This window comes from Cucurbita pepo, chromosome 1, assembly GCF_057944985.1.
Source record: "Cucurbita pepo subsp. pepo isolate OVF chromosome 1, ASM5794498v1, whole genome shotgun sequence".
NCBI lineage: Eukaryota > Viridiplantae > Streptophyta > Magnoliopsida > Cucurbitales > Cucurbitaceae > Cucurbita > Cucurbita pepo.
The window spans coordinates 2,137,467-2,161,021 of NC_141798.1; the positions used below are offsets into that span (position 1 = coordinate 2,137,467).

Consider the following 23,555-nt stretch of genomic DNA (forward strand, 5'->3'; position numbering starts at 1 on the left):
ATATTATTATTATTATTTTAGAGTGAGATTCAAACAGTTCAACCGGACCTCTAAATTCTTAGCTCGTCTTGTCTAGTATAACTAGCTGAAGTGTGAATCATCTCGTTGTCTTCCCTATGTGTTCGGAGAAAACCCGTTACTACTGGAGTAAGATTCGTGTTCATACTTACCCGTATTCCATCGACTATAATTTTTACTTCCGCCCATTCTACCGAGCAATGACTAGTGGGGTCTATCCCACAAGGATCTACCATAAACGGGTGGGAGATTCTAGTTTTTTTCGTTAGCTAAAGAGGGTCAGGGACGGAAATTATTCCCGTCCCTATCCTCACTTCCAAATCCGCAAAATTCTCGCACTGTTTATATGCATAATTTGTGAAAGACTATGTTGTAATATTAGATATATGCTCGGTTCCATTGGTTTCATGTACATTTCTCCAAGAAGGTGGGGACGAGACAAAGATTCAATCCTCATGTCCCCATAATGATTGGAAATGACGAGGTCACACATTTATTTCTTCCTCTAATTTTGTAAAGAGAGGCATTTACTCTGTTTCCATTATGGGTTCATACACATGGCGATCGATTAATCAACAACAACTTCCTTTCGCTATCCAATTTCTCTTCGATATTCACAATCTCAGTCGGTCAAATCCTCTAATCTCATCCTACGATCGCCCAGTCTACAGCTGTGTTCATCCGTCGCCTACCGTTCAATTAATCATTCCTAATCCGTGCACGGAAATACGTGCTATATAGCTTTAGACAGATGGGTATTGGCTGCTACCGCTTTTGATTGCTCATCTAGTTGCTCTCACCTGTTATTCCGTCGTCGCCGACCAGAGTATGGAGTTGAAACCTGGATTATCGGCTATTGTCACCGGCGGAGCTTCTGGAATCGGTAATTTCCTTAATCTCGTCGAACTCTGCTCTTCCTATTGTGTTTGCGCTCCTGGTTGAATGAATCTGGTTGCCTTAACCTCGATTCATTCGATTTAATCGTCAACGACCCGCTTTTGGTTTTTTGAATGAATTAGATTTATTAACTGGATCGTGGATTAGTTGGATTTGATTATATGGATTCATGTCGTTCTTCTCCGACATGTTTGGATGATGATTAATGCTAATTATGAAACAAAAATCACTTCATTTTATCTTGAATGCAGTGCTGCTTTTCGTATGATGTTCTAAGATTTGGTACTAATGGCATGCTCGTTGTGTTATCTGTTTGGTGGTTTTTCTTGTTTAGGGAGAGCTCTCTGCTTAGCTCTAGGAGAGAAGGGAGTATTTGTGACTGTGGTTGATCTTTCTGAAGAAAAGGGGCAGGAAGTTGCATCCATTATCCAACAAAAGAATGCCAATCTTCACCCTAAGTTAGACATTCCTCCTGCAATGTTCATAAGATGTGATGTTACCAACAGAAGTAAGTGGAATCTCTTATCCTAGAAATTTTCTTGGGTGGTTTTACCTTCTTATTGCATCTCTCTTGTAACGTTTAAGTTAATAACGTCGTTATCGTCTTTGGATTGCTGCTAAATTACATGATTTTCTGAGAAGGAACGGATTTCATCGATGGAATTACAAGAAATTTCTCCAATTTAAAAGAAGAAAGGACGGCCATAAGTTTTTTTTATGCTCACATTGGAGATTAATGCTATGAATGGAGTGTTCACTGCCATAAAAGTTACATGGTTTTTGCTTTGGTTTGATTGCCCTTGTCATTTCTCCTAAAGTTTTGATCTATTTCTTCCTTTGTATAATTTCGAGTCTTTAATTCAGCTCGTAGCTTGAGGTCATTCATACTTGTAATGTAACAGCTCAAGCCCACCGCTACAAATATTGTCCTCTTTAGGCTTTCCCTTCAAGATTTTTAAAATGCGTCTGCTAGGGAGAGGTTTCCACACCCTTATAAAAATGCTTCGTTCTCCTTCCTAACCGATGTGGAATCTCACATGTAAGGGGTATAGCGCTAATTATTTTAGTTTATTGAAAAAAACTAAGGAAGAGAACTCCAATGACAACGTTTTCGAACTTTTACAAACCGAAGAGCCTTTAAGGACAAATTTCAGCTGTGGTATAGTAGGATGGACTCCGCTGAATTTCTTGCTTCTATTTGATATACTCTTTCTTATTACTTCGACAATTGCACCCAAAATGTTATCTTTCACGGTTGAGAGACGTTTTTGAAATTCATGTCGGTAATAGGAGTTATATGTAACTTGCCTTTATGACAAGGGTTAGAATGGAAAAAAGTAGAATTTTATGCATTTGCATAATTTAATTTTATCTTGGTCACTGAAAACCGAAGTGTAGACTACTTTGTTTTGGGTTGGTTTCATATCCTCTACAAATTCATTTATTAGAGTACCATTTACATAATTTTCACTCAATTTGGCTGATGAGCAGATGACCTACAGAAGGCTTTCGGAAAGCATTTAGCAACATATGGAGGATTAGATATATGTATAAACAGTGCTGGAATTGCCAGCAAAATAGTATTTCATAATGATCAAACTGATGGTGCTCAAACATGGAGACGTATCATTGATGTCAACCTCATTTCTGCCATGGCATGCACTCAACTTGCGGTATGTTTTGATATGGGACTTGATTTTTCACCATACTTATACTATGAAGTGTTCTTACTTTGTCGATCCCGAATTTGGTTTTGATATTTGACTTGTGTGGTGGAATAGGATACTCGATTAGTCTTTCTATTTGGGTTGCTCGGGGGATAGGAGATTCTACTCGTAGGATGCCTGGATCTTTAATAAATTCAACATACCCTTCAACTCCATGCCATCTGCACAATCACATCATGTTTTCCATCTTTGGTTGGAACTATGATCATTTCAACCAATTAATCTTCAAGTGACATTTTGAGCTCAGAACAATCCAGTCTCATAGTTACTGAGTGCATCCTTAATCATATTAATTGTCTTGGTAAGGATAGAAACGTAACAGCCCAATAGGGAGGACGTTGAGCCCTGAAGGATGGTGGATTGTGAGATCCCACATTGGTTGGAGAGGAGAACGAAGTATTCTTTATAAGGGTGTGGAAACCTCTCCCTAGGAGACGCATTTTAAAAACCTCGAGGGGAAGTCCGAAAGGAAAAAGTCCAAAGAGGACAATATCTGCTAGTAGTGGTCTAAGTCGTTACAAGAAATTTCATAGAGATTGATTATAGTCCTCGATAATTTGATTTTCCTACACTTTTCCATTTAAATCTTTTGTGAAACTTATGATTTTATTCTTCATTTACATATAAATACCTCTCCCCGCTTCCCAAATGAGCCAATGGTTCGAAATATAACTGGATAGGTTCTTTATGGAACCGTGCATAGTTGGTCCCAAAATATATGTCCTATTCAACTTCTTTTAGATCTCATTCAGTAATAACTAATTATTTGTTGTCCCTCGCTGCTGTGTGGATCAGATAAAAGCCATGGAATCAATGAAAAAACCTGGTGTAATTGTCAACCTTGGTTCTGCTGCTGGTCTTTATCCACTTTCCTCAGATCCAGCCTATACTGCTTCCAAAGGTGTTTTATCTGTCTTTTATTTGCTTTCCATTCACTCTCATATCTTATGCGACGTGTTTTTCAAAACCGTTTATGATTAGTTATGTTTTAATGAATGACGACAATTGCAAACACGACTTCACATTTACGTTTATTTTCAGGTGGTGTTGTTATGTTTACTAGAGCACTTTTACCTTACAAACGCAAGGGGATTCGGGTCAATGTGCTTTGTCCTGAGGTAAGAAGATAAGTTTGAAAAGAGTGAACATCCTCAATCATCAAATATATGATTGCTAAAATGGACATGCACAAGATGTATGAGATTATGAGCAATATGCTACTCTATTTCGGTTAACTTGGTCTTGTGACAATTATTTTACGTTCAACTTTCTTCTTCGTATTACATGGTATAGTTTCCTACTACATTTTTTCTTACGTGAAGTGATTTTCAATTAGTAGAGTATTATCCCTTGGTTCTCTGCCTCTGGCTTCCTTGTGTTTTATCCATATTCTTTTGCAATTTCAATCCATGTTTAGCTTCTATAACATAGTCAACTTTGAGGTCCAATGTGTCATTTTTTGCGCATGGTTCTTCGTGAGATCTCACATCGGTTGGAGAGAGGAACAATGCATTTCTTATAAGGGTGTGGAAACGTCTCCCTAACAGACGCGTTTTAAAACCGGGAGGTTGACGGTGATATGTAACAGGCTAAAGCGGATAGTATCAGTTAGCGGTGGGCTTGAACCGTTACAAATAGTATCAGAGCCAGACACCAGGCGGTGTGCCAGTGAGGACGCTGGGACCCCAAGGGGGGTGGATTGTGAGATCCCATATTGGTTGTAGAGGGGAACAATACATTTTTATAAGGGGGTGGAAACCTCTCTCTAACAGACGCGTTTTAAAACCATGAGGCTGCCTGTGATACGTAACGGACCAAAACAAATAACATCTGTTAGCAGTGGGCTTGGGCTGTTACATTCATAATCTGCATATTAACTTTTTATTCCATTTGCTTTATTTATTCACTGATATTCATCGACAAGTACCAAATATTTATGTACATGTGTTGTCTAAAATTTCTCTGCAGTTTGTAAAAACAGAGCTGGCTGCGACAGCAGTAGGTGAAAAGTTCACAGAACGGATAGGAGGTTATGTTCCCATGGAAATGGTGATTAAAGGTTCGTTATTCAATGCCGTTTCACCGACATTTTTTCATGGTAGAACCAAATTGCCCTTCTATGAGAAAGATCACCAGGGATTATTGTATCAGATACTTTGGTGATGCTTTTAAATTGCATATTTATAAAAATGAGCCTTCATTTGTTTTCCAAGAAGACACTTGTAATTGATATCATTGTGTATCTAGTTAAACATGTCAGAAAGATGTTGCAAATCAAAACTGCTATCCTTTCCTTTTCCAAAGTCAGATTCTGATATCCCATGCTTCCTGCTTTTTAGGTACTTTCGAACTAATCACTGATGAGAGCAAAGCTGGTTCATGCCTGTGGATTTCAAACCGCAGAGGGATGGAGTACTCGCCCACCCCTGCAGAAGAAGCAAAATACTTGCTTCCGTCCTCGAGTTCAAGAAAAAATTCTTCATCAACATTTTTTCAGAAAATTGAAATTCCCCAAAGTTTTGACAAAGTGTGCGTAATGTTCTATGCTTTCGCCCTATTTTTGTTTGAGATTGTCTGGATTTTAACTCATTTGGAAATTTCTTCTGTTTACTCAAAGATTCTATTATGTGCCATACCATGTCCTTGTTGTAGCATGTTGGCTACCATGTTTTAAGTTGATTTAGTCGTTCATCACTGGTCAGTAATTGCTTACAGTTTCATTTAACTAATCTTGTAGAGTTGTTCATACTCTGAGCCACAATTTTCGTGAAGCAACTAGCATAGTGCATGCACCATTGAGATTGCCAATCAAACCAGATCAAGTTCTTGTGAAAATCATATATGCGGGTGTAAATGCAAGCGATGTAAGTTTCTAAGTCTCAAGTCCCAATAAAGTTTATTGTTCTATAGTGTTCACCATGTTCTTCATGCAGAAATTTCATAAATACTTCAATATTCTTATTCGTTTACGTTTTTTGCGTTCGAAAACCTTACCATCCTTTATTAGTTGTAGCTGCATCCTTTTCATTTTATCAAAATCAGGTTCTGTCTGGTATAGTAGCTCAAAGGTGATTAAACTTTATCTGAGGGTAATTGTCCTAGAAAGATGTGTTCTTTTACTCGTAACTCGGACACTGAAAATTTCTTCAAATCACCAACTTTTTCACTTCTCAATGGTTACTTCTGAGTCCTAAATATGATCTTCACGCATAAAAATTCCTCTTCTTACCATTCCAGTGTAAGCCTAAACCCACCGCTAGCAAATATTGTCCTCTTTGGGTTTTTCCATTAGGGCCTCCCCTCAAATAGGGAGAGGTTTTTACACCTTTATAAAGAATGCTTCGTTCTCCTCTCCAACCGATGTGAGGTCTCACACCAAGTACATACCTATAGTGTTGTTACCCACAATGGTGTGAATAGTTGGGTAACTTTCTTATCTTTAGAAGAAAAGGACTTTTGTCATTAACATAAACGGCACGATTGATTAACAATAGGAAAAAGGTCAACTTCATCATGTCATGACATGAAATCTAGTGTTTTCTTTCCAATTATTGGACTCTTTTCATTATTATTCTCACAGTTTAAAGGACTATGATGCCCCACCTCTAAGTTCTATTGCTGCAGTAATATATGTATTTCTCTTCTAACGGTATAATTTACAGGTTAATTTCAGCTCAGGTCATTATTTCAGTAACAGCAACAAAGATCTTCAGTCTCTCCTTCCGTTAAATGCTGGTTTCGAGGTCTCAGGGTTAACTGTTTAATCTTAGGTTAATAAGACCATTGCTTCCGGCGGTTGTACTTAAAATAATAAAATTTCTGTTCATTCCAGGGTGTGGGAATAATTGCAGCTGTTGGTGATTCTGTCAATCACCTTAAAGTTGGAACTCCTGCAGCAATGATGACATTTGGAAGTTATGCTGAGTTTGTGACGGTGAAGTTCTTTTATAAACTTTGGCTCTATAATTGTCGCTTGGGATGATTTGCTCATCTATATGCATAATTTGTTTTCAAGTACTTCAATCTCAAACTTATAAGATGATTATGATTGCATATGTCAATGATTTTGGATGATTTCTTTGTGGAGTGTTGTTTCTGGGTTGTTTCAGTGCTGCCTAGTGGTTTGTTGGGGTTGCTACCCCTGAATCCTTTTGCTTGATGATTCATTGTATTTGAATTTCTTTAAATATCTTCTTATGTTGTAATGCTCCTAGTTTGTTTCTGTAACAACAGTGGCTTGGGATGTTATAAATATGGTATTAGAGCCAGACACTGAACGGTGTGCCAGCAAGGACGTTGGGCCCCCAAGGGGGGTGGATTGTGAGATCCCACATTGGTTGGAGAGGGGAACGAAACATTCCTTATAAGGGTGTGAAAACCTCTCCTTAGTAAACGCGCTTTAAAACCGTGAGGTTGATGGCGATACGTAACGGGCCAAAGCAGACAATATCTGCTAGTGGTGGGCACAACGGTGACTTGGGATGTTATAAATGGTATTAGAGCCAGACACTGAGCGGTGTGCCAACAAGGACGTTTGGCCCCCAAGGGGGGTGGATTGTGAGAGCCCACATCGGTTGGAGAGGGAAACGAAACATTCCTTATAAGGGTGTGAAAACCTCTCCTTAGTAGACGCGTTTTAAAACCGTGAGGTTGACGACGATACGTAACGAGCCAAAGTAGACAATATCTGCTCTTTTCTTATCATCAAATGAAAAATTGTCACTCGTCAAAAAGAAAATATTGCAATTGTCAATGTTGGGAATATGTACTGACAACTATCTTTGTGGTTATTGATGGTTTTATTTTCACTTGAGTAGGTTCATTCAAAACATATCCTTCCTGTTGCAAGACCTGATCCAGAAGTTGTTGCCATGCTGACTTCAGGATTAACAGCATCAATTGCTCTAGAAAAGGTTTTTTTCTGAAAATCTTGACCATTTCCTTCTGCTGACTGATTTAATTACATTTTCTACTGTTTTTTGCACAAAATTCTCTCATCATTTTATGCTTCACTTAAATGTTAGTTCTCTTGCATGCTGATAATTGCTGCTTCCACCTTGATTTAGGCAGCGCAAATGGAATCTGGAAAGATTGTTCTTGTTACTGCTGCTGCTGGAGGGACAGGCCAATTTGCTGTCCAGGTTTGATCATATGTTCCTATCTTTCTATGTAGATCGGAATTTTTTTTGTTTAGTCCTATGAGAAAATTCCTTCTAACTCACCTCCATGTTGAAAATGTACAGCTTGCCAAGTTAGCTGGAAATAAGGTTGTTGCAACATGTGGTGGTAAGGACAAAGCCACACTTTTGAAACAATTGGGAGTTGATCGTGTCATAGATTACAGATCTGAAGACGTTAAAACTGTATGTTTCGAAAATCATTTAAAATTTTTCATGATATTTTTTCCGAGTTTTATTGTTTAGTGCAGGTGCTAAGTAGAGACGGAAAGGAAAGCTGTAACTGCCCAAGCCTGTCGCTAATTGATATTGTCTCCTCTGGTCCGTTACGTATTAGAGCCAGACATCGGGCGGTGTGCCAGCGAGGACGCTAGCCCCCCAAGATGGGGTGGATTATGAAATCCCACCTCGGTTGGAAAAGGGAATGAAGTATTCTTTACAAGGGTGTAGAAACCTCTCCCTAACAGACGCATTTTAAAACCGTGAGGCTGACGGCGATACATAACGGACCAAAATGGACAATATTTGCTAGCGGTCGGCTTGGACCGTTACAAAAGCTTTGCTTGCTTGCCCATAGTTTTAATTAACTATAAATTTAGTTCAAGGAGAGGCATATTTATGGTTCTCAGTTCTCCAGGTTTTAAAGACAGAGTATCCTAAAGGCGTCGACATCATCTATGAATCGGTCGGAGGCGATATGTTTAGTCTGTGCTTGAATGCATTGGCAGTCTACGGACGACTAGTTGTGATCGGAATGATCTCACAGGTTAGTTTTCAAGAACTTTCCTATGTTCATCCTGTTTTATACTTGAATGATCCACAAATTGAATTTAAGAAGCACTGGATCCAATATTTTACTTTGGATATCACAAGAGCAGAACCTGTAATAAATCCTTGTTTAGGATCAGATGATCTTCAACGTATTAGTGGGGGATATATTCCTCCATTTTTTTCTTGTTTCTAGTAATTTTGTTGTTCATAGCTCAGCGATTAAGACATCTCTAATTCTTCTATAAAGTCATAGGTTTAAATCTCGACCCCACATGTATTATCGAGTAAGTCTGTTCCTGTTTTGAATTTCTTGCTGGGTCGTTTCAGTATCAAGGAGAACAGGGGTGGGAGCCATCAAATTATCCAGGAATTTGTGAGAAAATTCTGAAGAAGAGCCAAACTATTGTATGTTTCGATATCCTTAAATTCGATAAAAACTCGATAATGACTGTTATGTTCCGACTTTCGAAAACAAAAAATCTTACCGGCTTCACTTTGAGTTCTTAATCTTCAGGCTGGGTTCTTCCTCATACAGTATGCTCACCTCTGGCAACAACATTTGGATACACTATTTCGTCTTTTCTCCTCAGGCAAACTGAAGGTATTGCTTAAGCTCTCTGCTTTGAACTGCCCATTTATCGTGATCGTGTCAGTTCTCGTGTGGTTCTGTATTGTATATCATTGTTATACTATAGCATTACTACGAACTACTCACCAACATTTGTGAGATCCCATGTCGATTGTAGAGGAGAACGAGTGCCAGCGAGGACGCTGGACCTCGAAGGGGGTGGATTATGAGATCCCACATCGATTGGAGAGGAGAACAAGTACCAGTGAGGACGTTGGGTCTCGACGGGGGTGGATTGTGAGATCCCACATTGATTTGAGAGGAGAATGAGTACCAGCGAGGACATTGGGCCTCGAAGGGGTGTGGATTATGAGATCCCACGTCGGTTGGAGAGAAGAACGAAACATTCTTTATAAGGGTGTGGAAACCTCTCCCTAACAAATGCATTTTAAAACCTTGAGGTAAAGCTCGAAATGGAAAGCTTAAAGAGGAACAATATCTGCTAACGATGAGTTTGGGCTGTTACAAACATATTTTCGTGCATGTTTATGCAGATAATATTGCAGATAACATGTATCTCACTGAAATTCTAATACATCCTTTACAGGTTTCCGTGGATCCGAAAAGGTTTTTAGGCGTCCAATCCGTCGTAGACGCCGTTGAATATCTTCATTCGGGCAAAAGTGTTGGGAAGGTATAGCTTTCTCTCTCTGGAACAATGTTCAGAATGTATGAACTTCCAAATAGTTCTGTTACTACAACCTACTCTGAAGCAAATACTTTGGGTCAAAACAAAACAAAACAGGTTGTTGTTTGCATTGATCCAACCTTCATTGAACCCAAGCCAAAGCTCTGACCCTGAAAATGATACCAACTTCGGAGCAGCCGTGCAAGAACAAGAACAAGAACAAGAACAAAAACAAGAACAACGTAAGCTAATTCCGCTGCAAAGTTCTAAAGATCCAAAAAACCATGCAGGGAAGCCTCATGGATGAACAATGAAATCCCATTTTCTTTGTTGAAAAGAAACAGCAATAAGATTGGTTACAGAGTTCATCTATAGACTATGGTGGCTGCTCAGAAATCTCCAACCCCATGTGTAGCAGGAACTCTGTTGACTGTCCATTTAAATTATTATTTTTAGTTTAGTTTAATATAAAGTAAAGAGACCGTGCATTTTCATATATCAATAAAGTTTGCCTTTAGTTTCACGAGCTCCATAGCGGATATTGTCTGCCTTAGCCTGTTACATATCGCCGTTAGGCTCACAATTTTAAAATGCGTTTACTAGAGAGAGGTAAATAATAAAAGATCTAGAAAAAATGTACTCAAGTCACGATGACCACCTCATTTAAGATTTAATATATAAGGTTACTTAAGCAACCTTATGTAATAAGGTCGGGTAGTCGTCTTTGTCAGAATAATTTATGTCCGTGCAAAATTGATATTTTTATGAGCATAATTCAACTAGTAAATATATTATTATCGTAAAAAACCCGTCAATTTATTTAGTTTTTTACTATGAATTAATTTATTTGACCCAATACTATTTACCATATTTATACTTACTTTTTCTTAAGCATTTTATGATATTTTTCATTCCACCATATTATTACCACATTTAAAATTGGTATGCTATGCCTACGTGGATGATGACGTGTGTAATATAGGTTTTGTTATTCACCACGAATAGCAAGATGCCCCTATAGCTCAGTGGTAGAGCGTCAGTCTTGTAAACTGAAGGTCTGTAGTTCGATCCTGCATGGGGGCAAATTTTTTTTTTTTTTTTTTTTGGAATTTTCACAATAAATACTCCATTTTTGTTTCACAACTAATTTTTATTTCAACCAAAGAGAGAAACAGACACAGAAAATATCCAAATTCAACATGAAACGAAACTTCAAAAAAGTTCTGGCAAAAGGTTTGAAACATAACAGCACAAAATAAACCTACTGTTCACACCTAGGAAGAACCTTCTCTGCAATTTGTACATCATCCATTCCACTACCAAGGGGCGCTGGCCACTTCCTTGAACAATGCCTCCATATTCCCACCATCAGTGTTCTCTAGACACTGAATTTCAGCTTCTAGTTGCTTTACAGCTGCTCTTGCTTCCATGATTTTCGCTACGAGCGTTCGTATTTCCTCCTGTGTTGAGTCCCGTTTCAGCTCCATTTTTCTTTTCATCTCTATTTTTATTGAGAGAGTCAGTAATCGATAGATTCGAGATCGAAGAAACGCTACGTTCATTCCTAGACCTTCAAAGGCTGTCAGACTTTTGTCCCAAGTAGTATAATGTTCTTGTGAGGTGATGCCAACCTTGCATGCTCTAATGGCATCAGCTATGTTGATGGTCTCTGATATAATTCCTGAAACAAGTTTGTAGTTCAGACCCTCGAGGATATGCGCGTGAAGAAATGCTTTCTGACTAGAGCATAGCTCGAAGTATTTCGCTCTAAAGTGACTGGAGAACTCGGAGTCGATGACCAAGCCATTGACTGAAATGATGAAATCATTCAAACTCTTCACTTTGTCGAAATCTGGAGTATAGTTCGATAATTGAATTCCGTTCATAGAGTTGGAACCAAAACTGTTTCTGTTGTTTTCAGACTCTTCTAGCACAGGCATCATCTCAGTATCTTTATGCACAGGACCACTTGTTTGCCCGTGATCTTTATGGATATCTATTGCAAGGGAGACGGGATTGTCGTCTTCTTCATTTTTCACGGGATGGATGTCTGCCTCTTTGCCATTTACATTGTCAAGGGCCATTTGTTTCTCCTTCATATAAGGAACATTTTCTTTGCCATCTACATCGTTGAACGAAATCTATCAGCACGGAGAGCTCGTATTGTCCCAAATATAGAAGTATAAAACAAAACTTACAAAGAGGTGTTTGTTTATTGTAGGCCCTACGTTCAAAGCCTGGAGCACCACCATCCTCAGCTACAGCAGCATTGGATCTCACAATGTAAACCTAAAAACAGCAGGGACAGACGACCACGAGAGATTTAAAACACTTAAATCGCATAAACCGAGTAAAAAAGTTGGCACCCGAATGACTGATCCTAAGTTTTCTTCGTAGCGACCTATTTTATCGAATCATCTCTCCACCCATAAGCTTAGGATGATGAGTTATGATAAATTTAATCTTACATCAATATTAAACGGGTTTGAATACTAACCGGTTCAAAGCCTGGAGCACCACCATCCTCAGCTACAGCATTGGATCTCACAATGTAAACCTAAAAACAGCAGGGACAAACGACCACGAGAGATCTAAAACACTTAAATCTCAAAAACCGAGTAAAAAAGTTGGCACCCGAATGACTGATCCCAAGTTTCCTTCGTAGCGACCTATTTTATCGAATCATCTCTCCACCCATATGCTTAGGATGATGAGTTATGATAAATTTAATCTTATATATCAATATTAAACGGGTTTGAATACTAACCGGTTTGCTCTGATACCATGTTAAATCATCACTCAACTCAACCCAACTGAAGAACTTAAGCTAATATTAACTATTATGTTATCAAGATCTTCATCGAAGTTCAACGTTTCCTAACATTCAACTTCGACACCTACTACTCGACCAGTTATGGAAGGTGCAAAACAATTGATAAGAAAAATCAAATGAAGTTAGAGGAACAGTTACCATAAACTTGTTAGGCATAACCAAATGGAAAACTAGAACATCTCCTTGCTGTAAGTTGTGAGCCAGTGAGAAACCTCTCCATCCAGCACTCAACCCTGTTTTTTCAGATAGATACTTTGTTTGATATGCCATTCCATTTTCATCTTGTAAGATCATTGCAGTATCCTGCCTTGGCAAATGGCTATCACAGAATCCCCTTGGAAGACCCTGCGGCCACAACGCGCAAATGTCAAAGGATTCGCTGTAGTAATCTACATTTTGGATACAAGTTAATAGCAAGTCAGCTTACCAGCCAAAATCCTCCGGTGATATGTGATGGGAGCATAACCTTAATAAAACTGGGAAAACCAGGGGGCAGTTTTGCTTGAACCTCCTTTGCTTGTGCCATAACAATGGAACGAGATTGGCGATCATTGTATATGCTATCAATGGTCGTTCTTTTGAATTTTACACTACAAGTAAACGACATAAGATAAGATTCAAACATAGCTGCATGCATATAATTGTAATGTGACCTCGTACCTTCTAGGGAGTGAAAAGCTTTGAACCGCTTCCTGATCAAGAATTTAGCAAACTTTTGTTCAGTATAAAATCACATGAAAAAGGTAGATATCATAAAATGCAAGAATATTCCAGATGGAAGATATAAATCTGATATAGATGCAAAAAGGAGCATCGATTTCAAAAAATTATAGCGGTCTAGAAGGAATGGATTCCATGGAGAGATTGCATGTGAGATCCCACATCAGTTGGGGAGGAGAACGAAGCATTCTTTATAAGGGTGTAGAAACCTCTCCTTAGTAGACGCGTTTTAAAAGCCTTGAAGGGAAACCCGAAAGAGAAAGCCCAAAGAGGACAATATCTGTTGTTAACGGTGGGCTTAGGCCGTTGCATGATAAACGAAGAGTGATTATAAGCCCCAGACATGGATGGCTTGACTCACCAAAGATGCATTCAAACAAAATCATCATTGATTAAGAAGATTGAAGAATCCCATGGTACAAGACAAGAAAACCAGTGCATGTCAATCAAAATTCACTTGGAAGTCAGTACAAGACTGAGATTGCTAGTGCATGTCAATCAAAGTTCACTTGGAAGTCAGTACGAGACTGAGATTGCTAGTGCATGTCAATCAAAGTTCACTTGGAAGTCAGTACGAGACTGAGATTGCTAGTGCATGTCAATCAAAGTTCACTTGGAAGTCAGTACAAGACTGAGATTGCTAGTGCATGTCAATCAAAGTTCACTTGGAAGTCAGTACAAGACTGAGATTGCTAGTGCATGTCAATCAAAGTTCACTTGGAAGTCAGTACAAGACTGAGATTGCTAGTGCATGTCAATCAAAGTTCACTTGGAAGTCAGTACAAGACTGAGATTGCTAGTGCATGTCAATCAAAGTTCACCTGGAAGTCAGTACGAGACTGAGATGGCTAGTGCATGTCAAAGTTTTTAAAACGAGTTTGCTAGGGAGAGGTTTCCACACCCTTAAAAGAATGCTTCATTCTCCTCCATCGCCCACTGTCTGGAAACCTTTCCCTAGGAGACGTGGAAGTTCGAAAGAAAAAGCCCAAAGAGAACAATATCTGTTAGCGGTGAGCTTTGCATGTATAAAGTATAAAGGAAAGATGAGAAAAGAGAGAAACAAACATGCATCACAAATCCAAGCAAAATTGAATCAGTCATGTCATCACTAACACCAAAGAAGAGAAAATTAAGCTGCTATCTATTCCAAAACTTCAACTAGAAGTCGGACACAAGTTCATGCATCCCAGCAGCTCAAATTCATAGATTGACTCAAGTGGAGCACTTGCATGTGCCATCTCTAGCCTTACAGGCATTATTACAACCAATTCGTCTGCATGTCAGAGTTATCATTTTCAAACACCATCACACACTTCATGGGGCTTGAAAATGACAACAACATCTTAAAAAGGTTCTTCAGAACAAAGTTTAAAGGCAAACATTCCATTAGGTATTATTAAAATCAGAACAAACTCCATTTCTGATCAGAACAACAGCGACCCAGAAGAGAACAGAGCATACAGAAACAGAGAGAAACTGTGAACTGGGTATCACTCACTTGACCATAACTGGTACCCGGTGGTGTTATTGAGGCCCAAGATTTTCTCCTAAACAGCTTCTCCTTCCTTGGTCTACCACGATTCATCTTAGAAAAGGGAAACACAAAGAAAATGAAAGCTTAGAACAGGCAGAATCCGAAATGCAAAACAGAGAAGAAAGAGAACAGAGGAAAATGGACCTTGGGAGAGGAAGGGGCGGAAATTTCTGTGTGATTCTTCTGAAGAATGAGTATTGATATGGAGGAGGATGAAATGAATATGAAGTAAGGGGACCCACTTGTTCGCACTATTCCAAGACAACGAACGGCCTGGTCAGTGCTACTGGTCACTCCGTTTCGAGATCATTATTCGCATCCAACGGGCAGGAATGGAGAAATCGTATGACGGAACTCAACAATGACACCAATCTCTCAACATTTTTTTTACAATTTCGTTCATATATGAAATTTATGCTTAATCAATGAAAGTAAAGATTAAGGTGAGACCAAAATAATATTTAAATCTTGTTATATTTTGTTTCAGGTATTATTTGATATCTATTAGAGTTCTTCTCTTCTATGTATCGGTACTCTGTTTCTGTTTTTTTTTACTGTTCTATATGAATTTCTCTATTTTTACTAATATTTTAGGTGTTTGTATTTCGATTTATGAAAATTGATCTTACCGTATCTAAATCTCTCTATTTTCTACATCTCTCTATTTTCTACTTATAATAACTGATTCTGTGTTTCTTTATTTTCTGTTTATAGAAATCCTGATCATGTGTGTCTGTGTTTCTTTATTTTCTGTTTACAGGAATTCTGATCATGTGTTTTTTCTTCTGTGTCTAAACTTGTGTTTCTTTCTATTGTGTCTGTGTTTGTTTATTTTCTCTGTATAGAGATCGTGATCATGTGTTTTTTTTTTTTTTTTTTTTGTTTAAACTTCTCTCTCTCTTTTTAGTAATGTTTCTATTTATAAGAACTAAACGTCTGTCTGCTCTCTGATCATGTGTTTCCTATCTTTCTACTGTGTCTGTGTTTGTTTATTTTCTCTTTATAGGGATTGTGATCATGTGTTTTTTCTTTTGTGTTTAAACTTCTCTGTTTTTAGTAATATTTCAGTGACTTCTCTGTTTTTAGTAATATTTCAGTGTTTCTATTTATAGGAACTAAACGTCTGGCTCTCTGATCATGTGTTTCTTTATTTTCTGTTTATCTTTCTAAGATCATGTATTTTTTCTTTTGTGTTTAAACTTCTCTGTTTTTAGTAATATTTAAGTGTTTTTATTTATAGGAACTAAACTTCAATAATGTGTTTCTTTATTTTCTGTTTATAAGAATCTGATCATGTGTTTTTTCTTATTTCTTTCTACTTTCTACTGTGTCTGTTCCTAGGAATCTTGATCATGTGTTTTTTCTTCTATGTCTAAACTTGTGTTTCTTTCTAATGTGTCTGTGTTTCTTTATTTTCTCTTTATAGAAATAGTGATCATGTGTTTTTTCTTGTGTTTAAACTCCTCTGTTTTTAGTAATATTTAATCTGACTTGATCATATGTTTCTTTAATATTTAATCTGACTTGATCATATGTTTCTTTATTTTTGTTCATAAGAATCTGATCATGTTTTGTGTCTAAACTTCTCTTCTCTGTGTTTCTTTCTATTTTGTTATTGTGTTTGTGTTTCTTTATTTTCTGTTTATAGGAATCCTGATCATGTGCTTTTCTTCTCTTCTGTGTCTAATCTCCTCTGTTTTTAGTAATATTTCAGTGTTTCTATTTATAAGAACTAAACCTCTGACTCTGATTGTGTGTTTCTATGTGCTTTTCTTCTGTTTATAGGGTACTTTTCTTCTCTTCTGTGTCTAATCTTCTCTGTTTTTAGTGATATTTCAGTGTTTCTATTTATAAGAACTAAACCTCTGGCTCTGATTGTGTGTTTCTATGTGCTTTTCTTCTGTTTATAGGAATCCTGATCATGTGTTTTTTCTTATGTGTCTAAACTTCTCCGTTTTTAGTAATATCTCAGTGTTTCTAGTTACATCACGTATTTCTTTATCTTCTGTTTATAGGAATCCTGATCATGTATTTTTTATTCTGTATCTAAACTTCTCCTGTTTTTACTAATATTTCACATGTTTCTATTTATAGGAACTAAACGACTTTCTTTTCTTTTCTTTTTAGTAATATTTCCACGTGTTTCTATTTATAGGAACTAAACGACTTCCTTTTCTTTTCTTTTTAGTAATATTTTCACGTGTTTCTATTTATAGGAACTAAACGACTTCCTTTTCTTTTCTTTTTAGTAATATTTTCACGTGTTTCTATTTATAGGAACTAAACGACTTCATTTTCTTTTCTTTTTAGTAATATTTTCACGTGTTTCTATTTATAGGAACTAAACGACTTCCTTTTCTTTTCTTTTTAGTAATATTTCGACGTGTTTCTATTTATAGGAACTAAAGAATTCTATATTTTTTTATTTATAGAAGCCTTACTGTGTCTAATGCTTGATTTTGTATTTATAAGAATCTTGATCGGTTTTTCTCTATTGTGTTTAAACCTCTCTATTTTCTATTTATAGGAACTATGATCCCGTGTTTCTTTACCTCTTTATTTTTACTAATATTCATGTGTTTATATTTGCAGGAACTTGATACACTGTTTTTGTCTAAATCTCTCTATTTTTTCTATTTATAAGAATGTTTATACTGTGTTGTGTCTAAATCTCTCTATTTTTACTAATATTTCATGTGTTTCTATTTATAGGGACTGATACTATATTTTTTCAAAACCGTTATAGGAACCTGATACTGTGTTTTTACTTCTTTCTTCTAAACTTCTCTATTTTAAACTTTTCTATTTTTACTAATATTTCACTCTTTTTACTGTACCTAAATCTCTCTATTTTTACTAATATTCCACTCCTTTCTCCAAATCTCTCTATTATATTTTTTATTAATATTTTTTACTAATATTTCACTCATTTCTATATGTATTTGTAAATCTCTTATTTTTACTTTTATTTTTACTAATATTTCACTTCTTTTTACGATACCTAAATCTCTCTAAATCTCTCTGTATTTTTACTAATATTTCACTTCTTTCTCCTTTCTATTTACATAAATTTCTCTATTTTTACTAATATTTCATTCTTTCTACCAACCTAAATCTCTCTATTTTTACTAATATTTCAGGGTGATAAACATTTCTATTTTTACTAATATTTCACTTTTCTACTCTGTCTAAACCTCTCAATTTTTACTAATATTTCATTTCTTTCTACTCTACCTAAATAATTTCACTTTTTTCTACCATACCTAAATCTCTCTATTTTTACTAATATTTCTATGTCTAAACCTCTCCATTTTTTACTAATATTTCACTTTCTTTTGTGTCTAAACCTCTCCATTTTTTACTAATATTTCACTTCTTTCTACTCTGTCTAAACCTCTCAATTTTTACTAATATTTAATTTCTTTCTACTCTATCTAAATAATTTCACTTTTTTCTACCATACCTAAATCTCTCTATTTTTACTAATATTTCTGTGTCTAAACCTCTCCATTTTTTACTTAATATTTCACTTCTTTCTACTTTACCTAAATAATTTCACTTCTTTCTACTATACCTAAGTCTCTCTATTTTTACTAATATTTCAGTGTCCAAATATTTTACTTCTTTCTATTATGTCTAAATCTCTCTAAACCTCTATCTATTTTTATTAATATTTCATTCATTTCTACCTTCTAAATCTCTCTATTGTATTTTTTTTATTACTATTCTTTTTTTTTTTTTTTATTAATATTTTACTTTTTCTACCGGCCTAAACTTCTCTATTTTTATTAATCCCTACTAATGTTTCACTTTTTTTTTTCACCTTTTTACTGTACTACTTCTTTCTATGTTTCACGGAGCATAAACCTCTCTATTTTTATTGATATTTCACTTTTTTCTACCGAACCTAAACCGAACATGCAAGTTATACTCGTATTGAGATTTCTGACTTTGATGTAGTTTAAATGTCTTAGAATTTAACTTCAAATTAGATTAATACCATTATCAAAACCACTCCAAAACTTGTCTCGTGTCGTTCAAATGAATATATACATTATTCAAACTTCCAACTAACAGTTCTGTCAACAGAGTAGAGTGGAGTGGAGGTTCTCTTTTTACACTTCCTTCTCTACACTAAACTCTATCAACAAAAAACCCTGCTACTGTGTATCATCATCATCATCATACAACACTTCTCTAACCTATTTCCGAGCCTGTCGTCGCAACCTATCGCTCCATAGAGCAGTCTGAAACTTCTACGTCTTTGCATATAGTGCAAGACCTCTGTGTGATTCATACGTACAATTTTACCAGTGCTCGAGGATACGACGACGACGCTGAGCCACCCTTTCGTCCCCACAGAGGTACAACCTCCTAATATTGCTAATAATATCACAAGGGAGGGATTCTCTGGCTAGTATTTGAACTAGATGTGGTAGGCTATAGGTTAGATGATAATAAACTCACAGCTAAAACCCCAGTTTTTCACAGTCTAGAGCGACGGATAAGCTTTGTACCGGGGAAGGGAGAGTGCCTGCGAGCTGAAGCAAGTGGTTGCCCGTTCAGAGAGCCGTGGAACTTGATGTCCCAACCTTCAACATTTTTGGGCACACAAACGTCGAAGAGGAACTGGCCGAGTACGCTGTGTGCACTGATTCCTTGGGGGCTTGAAAGTGGAGATATTCTTTCTTTCTGATCAGGCATGGGAGGATGATGCTCCCGACCGTCCTGGGAATCTGCTGAGCTTGGCAAGAAGAAATGATCACTTGGCCCGACTGCGACTCTTCGAAAACTCTGGTTTGAATTAACTGCTGCATTCTGAAGGTCACATATCAATTCAGGCATTCCATCGCCTTCCATTCCTCTTCTTTCTCCTTTAAATTGTGGGATTTTGTGGGAGTAAACTGATGATGCCTTCTCAAGAAATATGGTCACAGCAGCTCTATATTGAGCTGGGTAATTTTTGTAATGACCTGACATGAAATAGATATCACATCAGACAAGCTGCTAGAATCTCTCATTCAAATCTTGTTTATGCACGTTGAACTCGAGATTTACAAAGGAAATTAAACATCAAACTACAAATTTCTATGGGCTAATAAGGAAAAAGCACGACCAATCATATAAAACAGGCAAGTTCTTCGGTTATTGTAACAGCCAAAACCCACCGATGGTAGATATTATCCTCTTTGAGCTTTTCCTTCAAGGGCTTCCCCTCAAGATTTTAAAACGCGTCTGCTAGAGAGAGGTTTCCACACCACCCTTATAAGGAATGCTTCGTTCTCCTCTCCAACTGATGTGGGATCTCACAATCCATCCCTCTTGGGGCCCAGCGTTCTTGCTGGCACACCGCCTGGTGAATGGCTTTGATATCATTTGTAACAGCTCAAACCTGACCTCTTTGGGCTTTTCCTTCAAAGGCTTCCCCTCAAGGTTTTAAAACGCGTTTGCTAGGAAGAGGTTTCCACACCCAAGGAATGTTTTGTTCTCCTCTCCAACCGATGTGAGATCTCACAGTTATCAATAACCTTCATAGACATGGTAGTCAAGAGAACTTAAACTATGCCTTTGTTCTACATGAAAGTTCTACAAAGTAAACATAAGTTTGAGACAAACCTAAGTGTGGGGAGTCTTTGAATTTTACCAACTGAACATCAGCCCCTAATTCTTGAATACTCTTGGTGAAATCACAGATAACTTTATACGGAGCACGATCGTCCTTTTCAGAGCACATAATGAGAAATGGAGCACCAATATTCTAAGAAAAGCAAGAGAACTTATTAACTTCAGAATATGAAACAAAGTTCAGGAAGCTAAAAAATAAATTAGGAAGCTTACAACAGATGAACACAGTGTTCGCCAATACTCATCGCGCTGTGAATCAAATCTAGTAAGATATAGAGCATCAAGACCAGAAGAGACGCCTTTAGCAAGCCAGGAGATGAGTTGTGACGATCCGGGCACTTTTAGAACAGCAGGATGTATGGCAAATCGAGCGCCCAAGTCACTTATAAGCTCTATGGGACTGGAATCATAGATGTGCCCAGAAACACAAGCTCTGATCATTCGACATTCCGCCTTCACAGTAAAAAGAAAGGCGACGAAAATATCATTCGAAACCGAATTAATAACACAATGCAGCATTGTTTAAAGAGAGACTTAAAGAATATAAACTAATGAAAAGCTAACCATGTAAAGTGGACTGCCACATCTTCCCTCAATGATCTGCAATTTATGCAGCAATTCATTCATTAACACGGTAGCAGTTGCATTAAAGTTACATATTCAATGGAAAATTTAAGCATTAGATGGAGAATTCTCTGTAAGTGAACTAAGTCACCTGCAAAACTCTGCACATACAAGCCTTTGATGCACCACTTAGACCTACAAAAACTACAGGACGCAGCTTCATTCTTAGCTCCTGTAGAGAAATAATTTAAACCATATCGTTACAAAATCGTAGCCATTGAGGAATTCATCGAATCAAAAGCCATACAAAATAAGAGAGAAATGCTACTGACCTCAACGAGCTCATTAAGAACAAGAAATGCCAGTGATGTAGCTCTTTCAGGATCAAATCTGAACGTATTACGGTCAGCAGGAACAGAACAATTTGTTAAACATAAACCATTTGAGAACAAATCCAAATGAAATGGGAATTTCAGGTCAGGTCCAATTCTTTCCCAAACGAACACCAAATTTCAACACAGAAAACGAAAACCCCTCAAATTCTGTTCATAACTAGATGGGAAAACTCGCAATTCAAGAACCGAAGAACCCAGATGAAGAAGACAGACTAAAACATCCATGACCCTAATACCAAATCCTCATACGATGAAGAGTATTAACGAAGAACAAGAAAGAAGAACTCACATATTGAGAAAATCAGCATAACAAACAAGGGAATTCCATCCAAGCGAGGCGTAAAGCTGGACGAACTTATCCAAGTGGCGATGCTGAATCGAAACCCAAGCGAAGAGAACGACAACCCCTCTACAAATCCTGGGCTCGTTCCTCGTACCCCAGTAAACGCTTCCACCGCCGACACCGCCGCTCAACATCGCGGCTTAGAATTTGGAACCGGTACACAGTACGCACAGAGACGGCGATTTCAATTGAATGGGACGGTTGAGGTGAAGGCGGAGGATTGAATTTTTAGGACAATCGAAATCCGATCGTGAAATATGGGTAGCACGTGGATGAGGAAGAGCCGTAATGGCGGATTCGCGGTGGACATTGTTTGTTAATATTAAATCGATGAACTGTATATGTGGTGGGTGGACCGGGCAAAATCGGTTTCTTCTCTCTCTCTCTCTCTTCTTCTGGTAGTGGGGCCCACTTGTTATATGCCACGACTAATTTGTGGGTCCATTGGAGTATATGAAAAACGGCACCGTTTTTGGAAGTGTTTTGCGCGAAGCAGAGACGAAGCACTGGGAAGCCTCCCGCTTTCTTCTTCCTCTCAGTTCAGAGTTCCATACCACATTTCTTCCCATGAGAAGTAACGCCGCTGCCATGAGAACACGGAGGAGGATCTTTGCAAGGAGATTCATGAGCTTCAAGGTCAACACCGGGAGGTCCTTCTTCTTCTTCGTCTTCGTCTTCTTGTTCTTCTCTGTGTTGGATTCTTTCTTCGTTATGTTCTTTCTTTTTTTCGCTTGTTCAGTGATGCATTGATGGTGTTACAGAACTACTTTGTGATCCTCGCGGACTTCGGAGAAACTTCGCAACTAATGGACATCGTCGGGGCTCTGTTTATTTTATGATCGTTCTATCTTTCTCTAGTCGTGATGCTTTTTAGTGTTGTTTTCGTGGACATGGACTAGTTTGTTAGATGAAACGATGTTTCTGCCTCATGAAGCTTGGTTTTAATTTTGATTGCATCATTTTAGAAATTTGTGCTGAAAACCTTATGAATTCTTTTCGTTGATGATTGTATCGATAACTCGAGTGTTATGATTCAGGCGGAAATGAACGATGCTGAAAACCAGACTCCTACTAAGCGGCGGTTATCATCTGCCGTTGTAAGGTAGGGCTTGGAAATTGATTTCTTTCTGGGGTGTTCTTAACATTTTTTAAGCCTAATCTCGGGGTTTTGTTGCTAAAATTAGAAATTAACCACTTCGGAGTATAAACGATTGGCTGCAAGGAAACGATTGATTGGTAAGTCTCAGGAAGAAACGTCTGGGAGTGATGCAGTCTACCAGTCTACCAGAACGATGGGAAACAAAATCTTTTGCAGCAGAGCGGATCGTTTAGATTGGATGGAAATAAAAGAGCATCTAGGATGGTAATTTTCATGTACTTATATATTTTAATCACATCCAGGATGGTTTGGTCTCAAAGTTCTGTTTTATAATTTCTTTTGTGGTGGATGGTTGCTTGTTGATGGTGTCATTGGGAATATAAACCGGATATTTAGTTGCATGTTGTCAACATAAATGTTTGTCCATCCACTTATTGTATTACACAAATGCATTTCAGGCTTTTATGGAATTGGAAGCCTCCAGAAGAGAGGAGTTGTATGAGTATCAGGAACAGATAGGAGAACAGTATGTTGCAAATGTTGAGCAGGTGGAGTTGGGGAGGTGGCAAAATGCAAGGAGGGCAAGAAAAGGACAT

General features: G+C 37.5%; 3 protein-coding genes and 1 non-coding gene across 6 annotated transcripts; 2 read left to right on the forward strand and 2 right to left on the reverse strand.

The window, feature by feature from the left end:
- The first annotated feature begins 441 nt into the window (after window positions 1–441).
- On the forward strand, window positions 442–10,369 carry LOC111788361 (uncharacterized). Of its 3 annotated transcripts, none has more exons than XR_015422080.1 (18): window positions 443–901; window positions 1,250–1,423; window positions 2,407–2,588; window positions 3,438–3,543; window positions 3,684–3,760; window positions 4,611–4,701; window positions 4,982–5,171; window positions 5,380–5,506; window positions 6,305–6,385; window positions 6,475–6,576; window positions 7,460–7,555; window positions 7,709–7,783; window positions 7,886–8,005; window positions 8,457–8,585; window positions 8,918–8,995; window positions 9,105–9,191; window positions 9,337–9,576; window positions 9,766–9,852. XR_015422080.1 is itself a non-coding variant. In XM_023668681.2 (18 exons), exons 1-18 carry the CDS (start codon window positions 847–849, stop codon window positions 10,012–10,014), a joined length of 1,908 nt encoding a protein of 635 aa, XP_023524449.1. In that variant the 5' UTR covers window positions 447–846; the 3' UTR covers window positions 10,015–10,369. The 3 variants fall into 3 exon arrangements, 2 of the variants coding, with proteins under 2 accessions (XP_086982001.1, XP_023524449.1); XM_023668681.2 differs by lacking the exon at window positions 9,337–9,576 and adding an exon at window positions 9,964–10,369 and having other exon boundaries at window positions 447–901; XM_087125875.1 differs by lacking the exons at window positions 9,105–9,191; window positions 9,337–9,576; window positions 9,766–9,852 and having other exon boundaries at window positions 442–901; window positions 8,838–8,976.
- A 488-nt stretch (window positions 10,370–10,857) lies between these two features.
- TRNAT-UGU (transfer RNA threonine (anticodon UGU)) lies at window positions 10,858–10,929 on the forward strand. Its single transcript has one exon. It is a non-coding gene; the product is annotated as a tRNA-Thr (tRNA).
- A 91-nt stretch (window positions 10,930–11,020) lies between these two features.
- LOC111802574 (AP2/B3-like transcriptional factor family protein) lies at window positions 11,021–15,232 on the reverse strand. Its single transcript, XM_023686999.2, has 8 exons — window positions 15,078–15,232; window positions 14,898–14,984; window positions 13,340–13,371; window positions 13,107–13,269; window positions 12,818–13,024; window positions 12,344–12,403; window positions 12,045–12,135; window positions 11,021–11,968 (listed from the first exon to the last, which is right to left on the reverse strand). Exons 2-8 carry the CDS (start codon window positions 14,982–14,984, stop codon window positions 11,163–11,165), a joined length of 1,446 nt encoding a protein of 481 aa, XP_023542767.2. The 5' UTR covers window positions 15,078–15,232; the 3' UTR covers window positions 11,021–11,162.
- Window positions 15,233–18,966: 3,734 nt separating this feature from the next.
- On the reverse strand, window positions 18,967–22,182 carry LOC111777802 (uncharacterized). Its single transcript, XM_023657523.2, has 7 exons — window positions 21,807–22,182; window positions 21,455–21,512; window positions 21,274–21,354; window positions 21,123–21,158; window positions 20,772–21,011; window positions 20,550–20,691; window positions 18,967–19,906 (listed from the first exon to the last, which is right to left on the reverse strand). Exons 1-7 carry the CDS (start codon window positions 21,992–21,994, stop codon window positions 19,419–19,421), a joined length of 1,233 nt encoding a protein of 410 aa, XP_023513291.1. The 5' UTR covers window positions 21,995–22,182; the 3' UTR covers window positions 18,967–19,418.
- Between the last annotated feature and the right edge of the window lie 1,373 nt (window positions 22,183–23,555).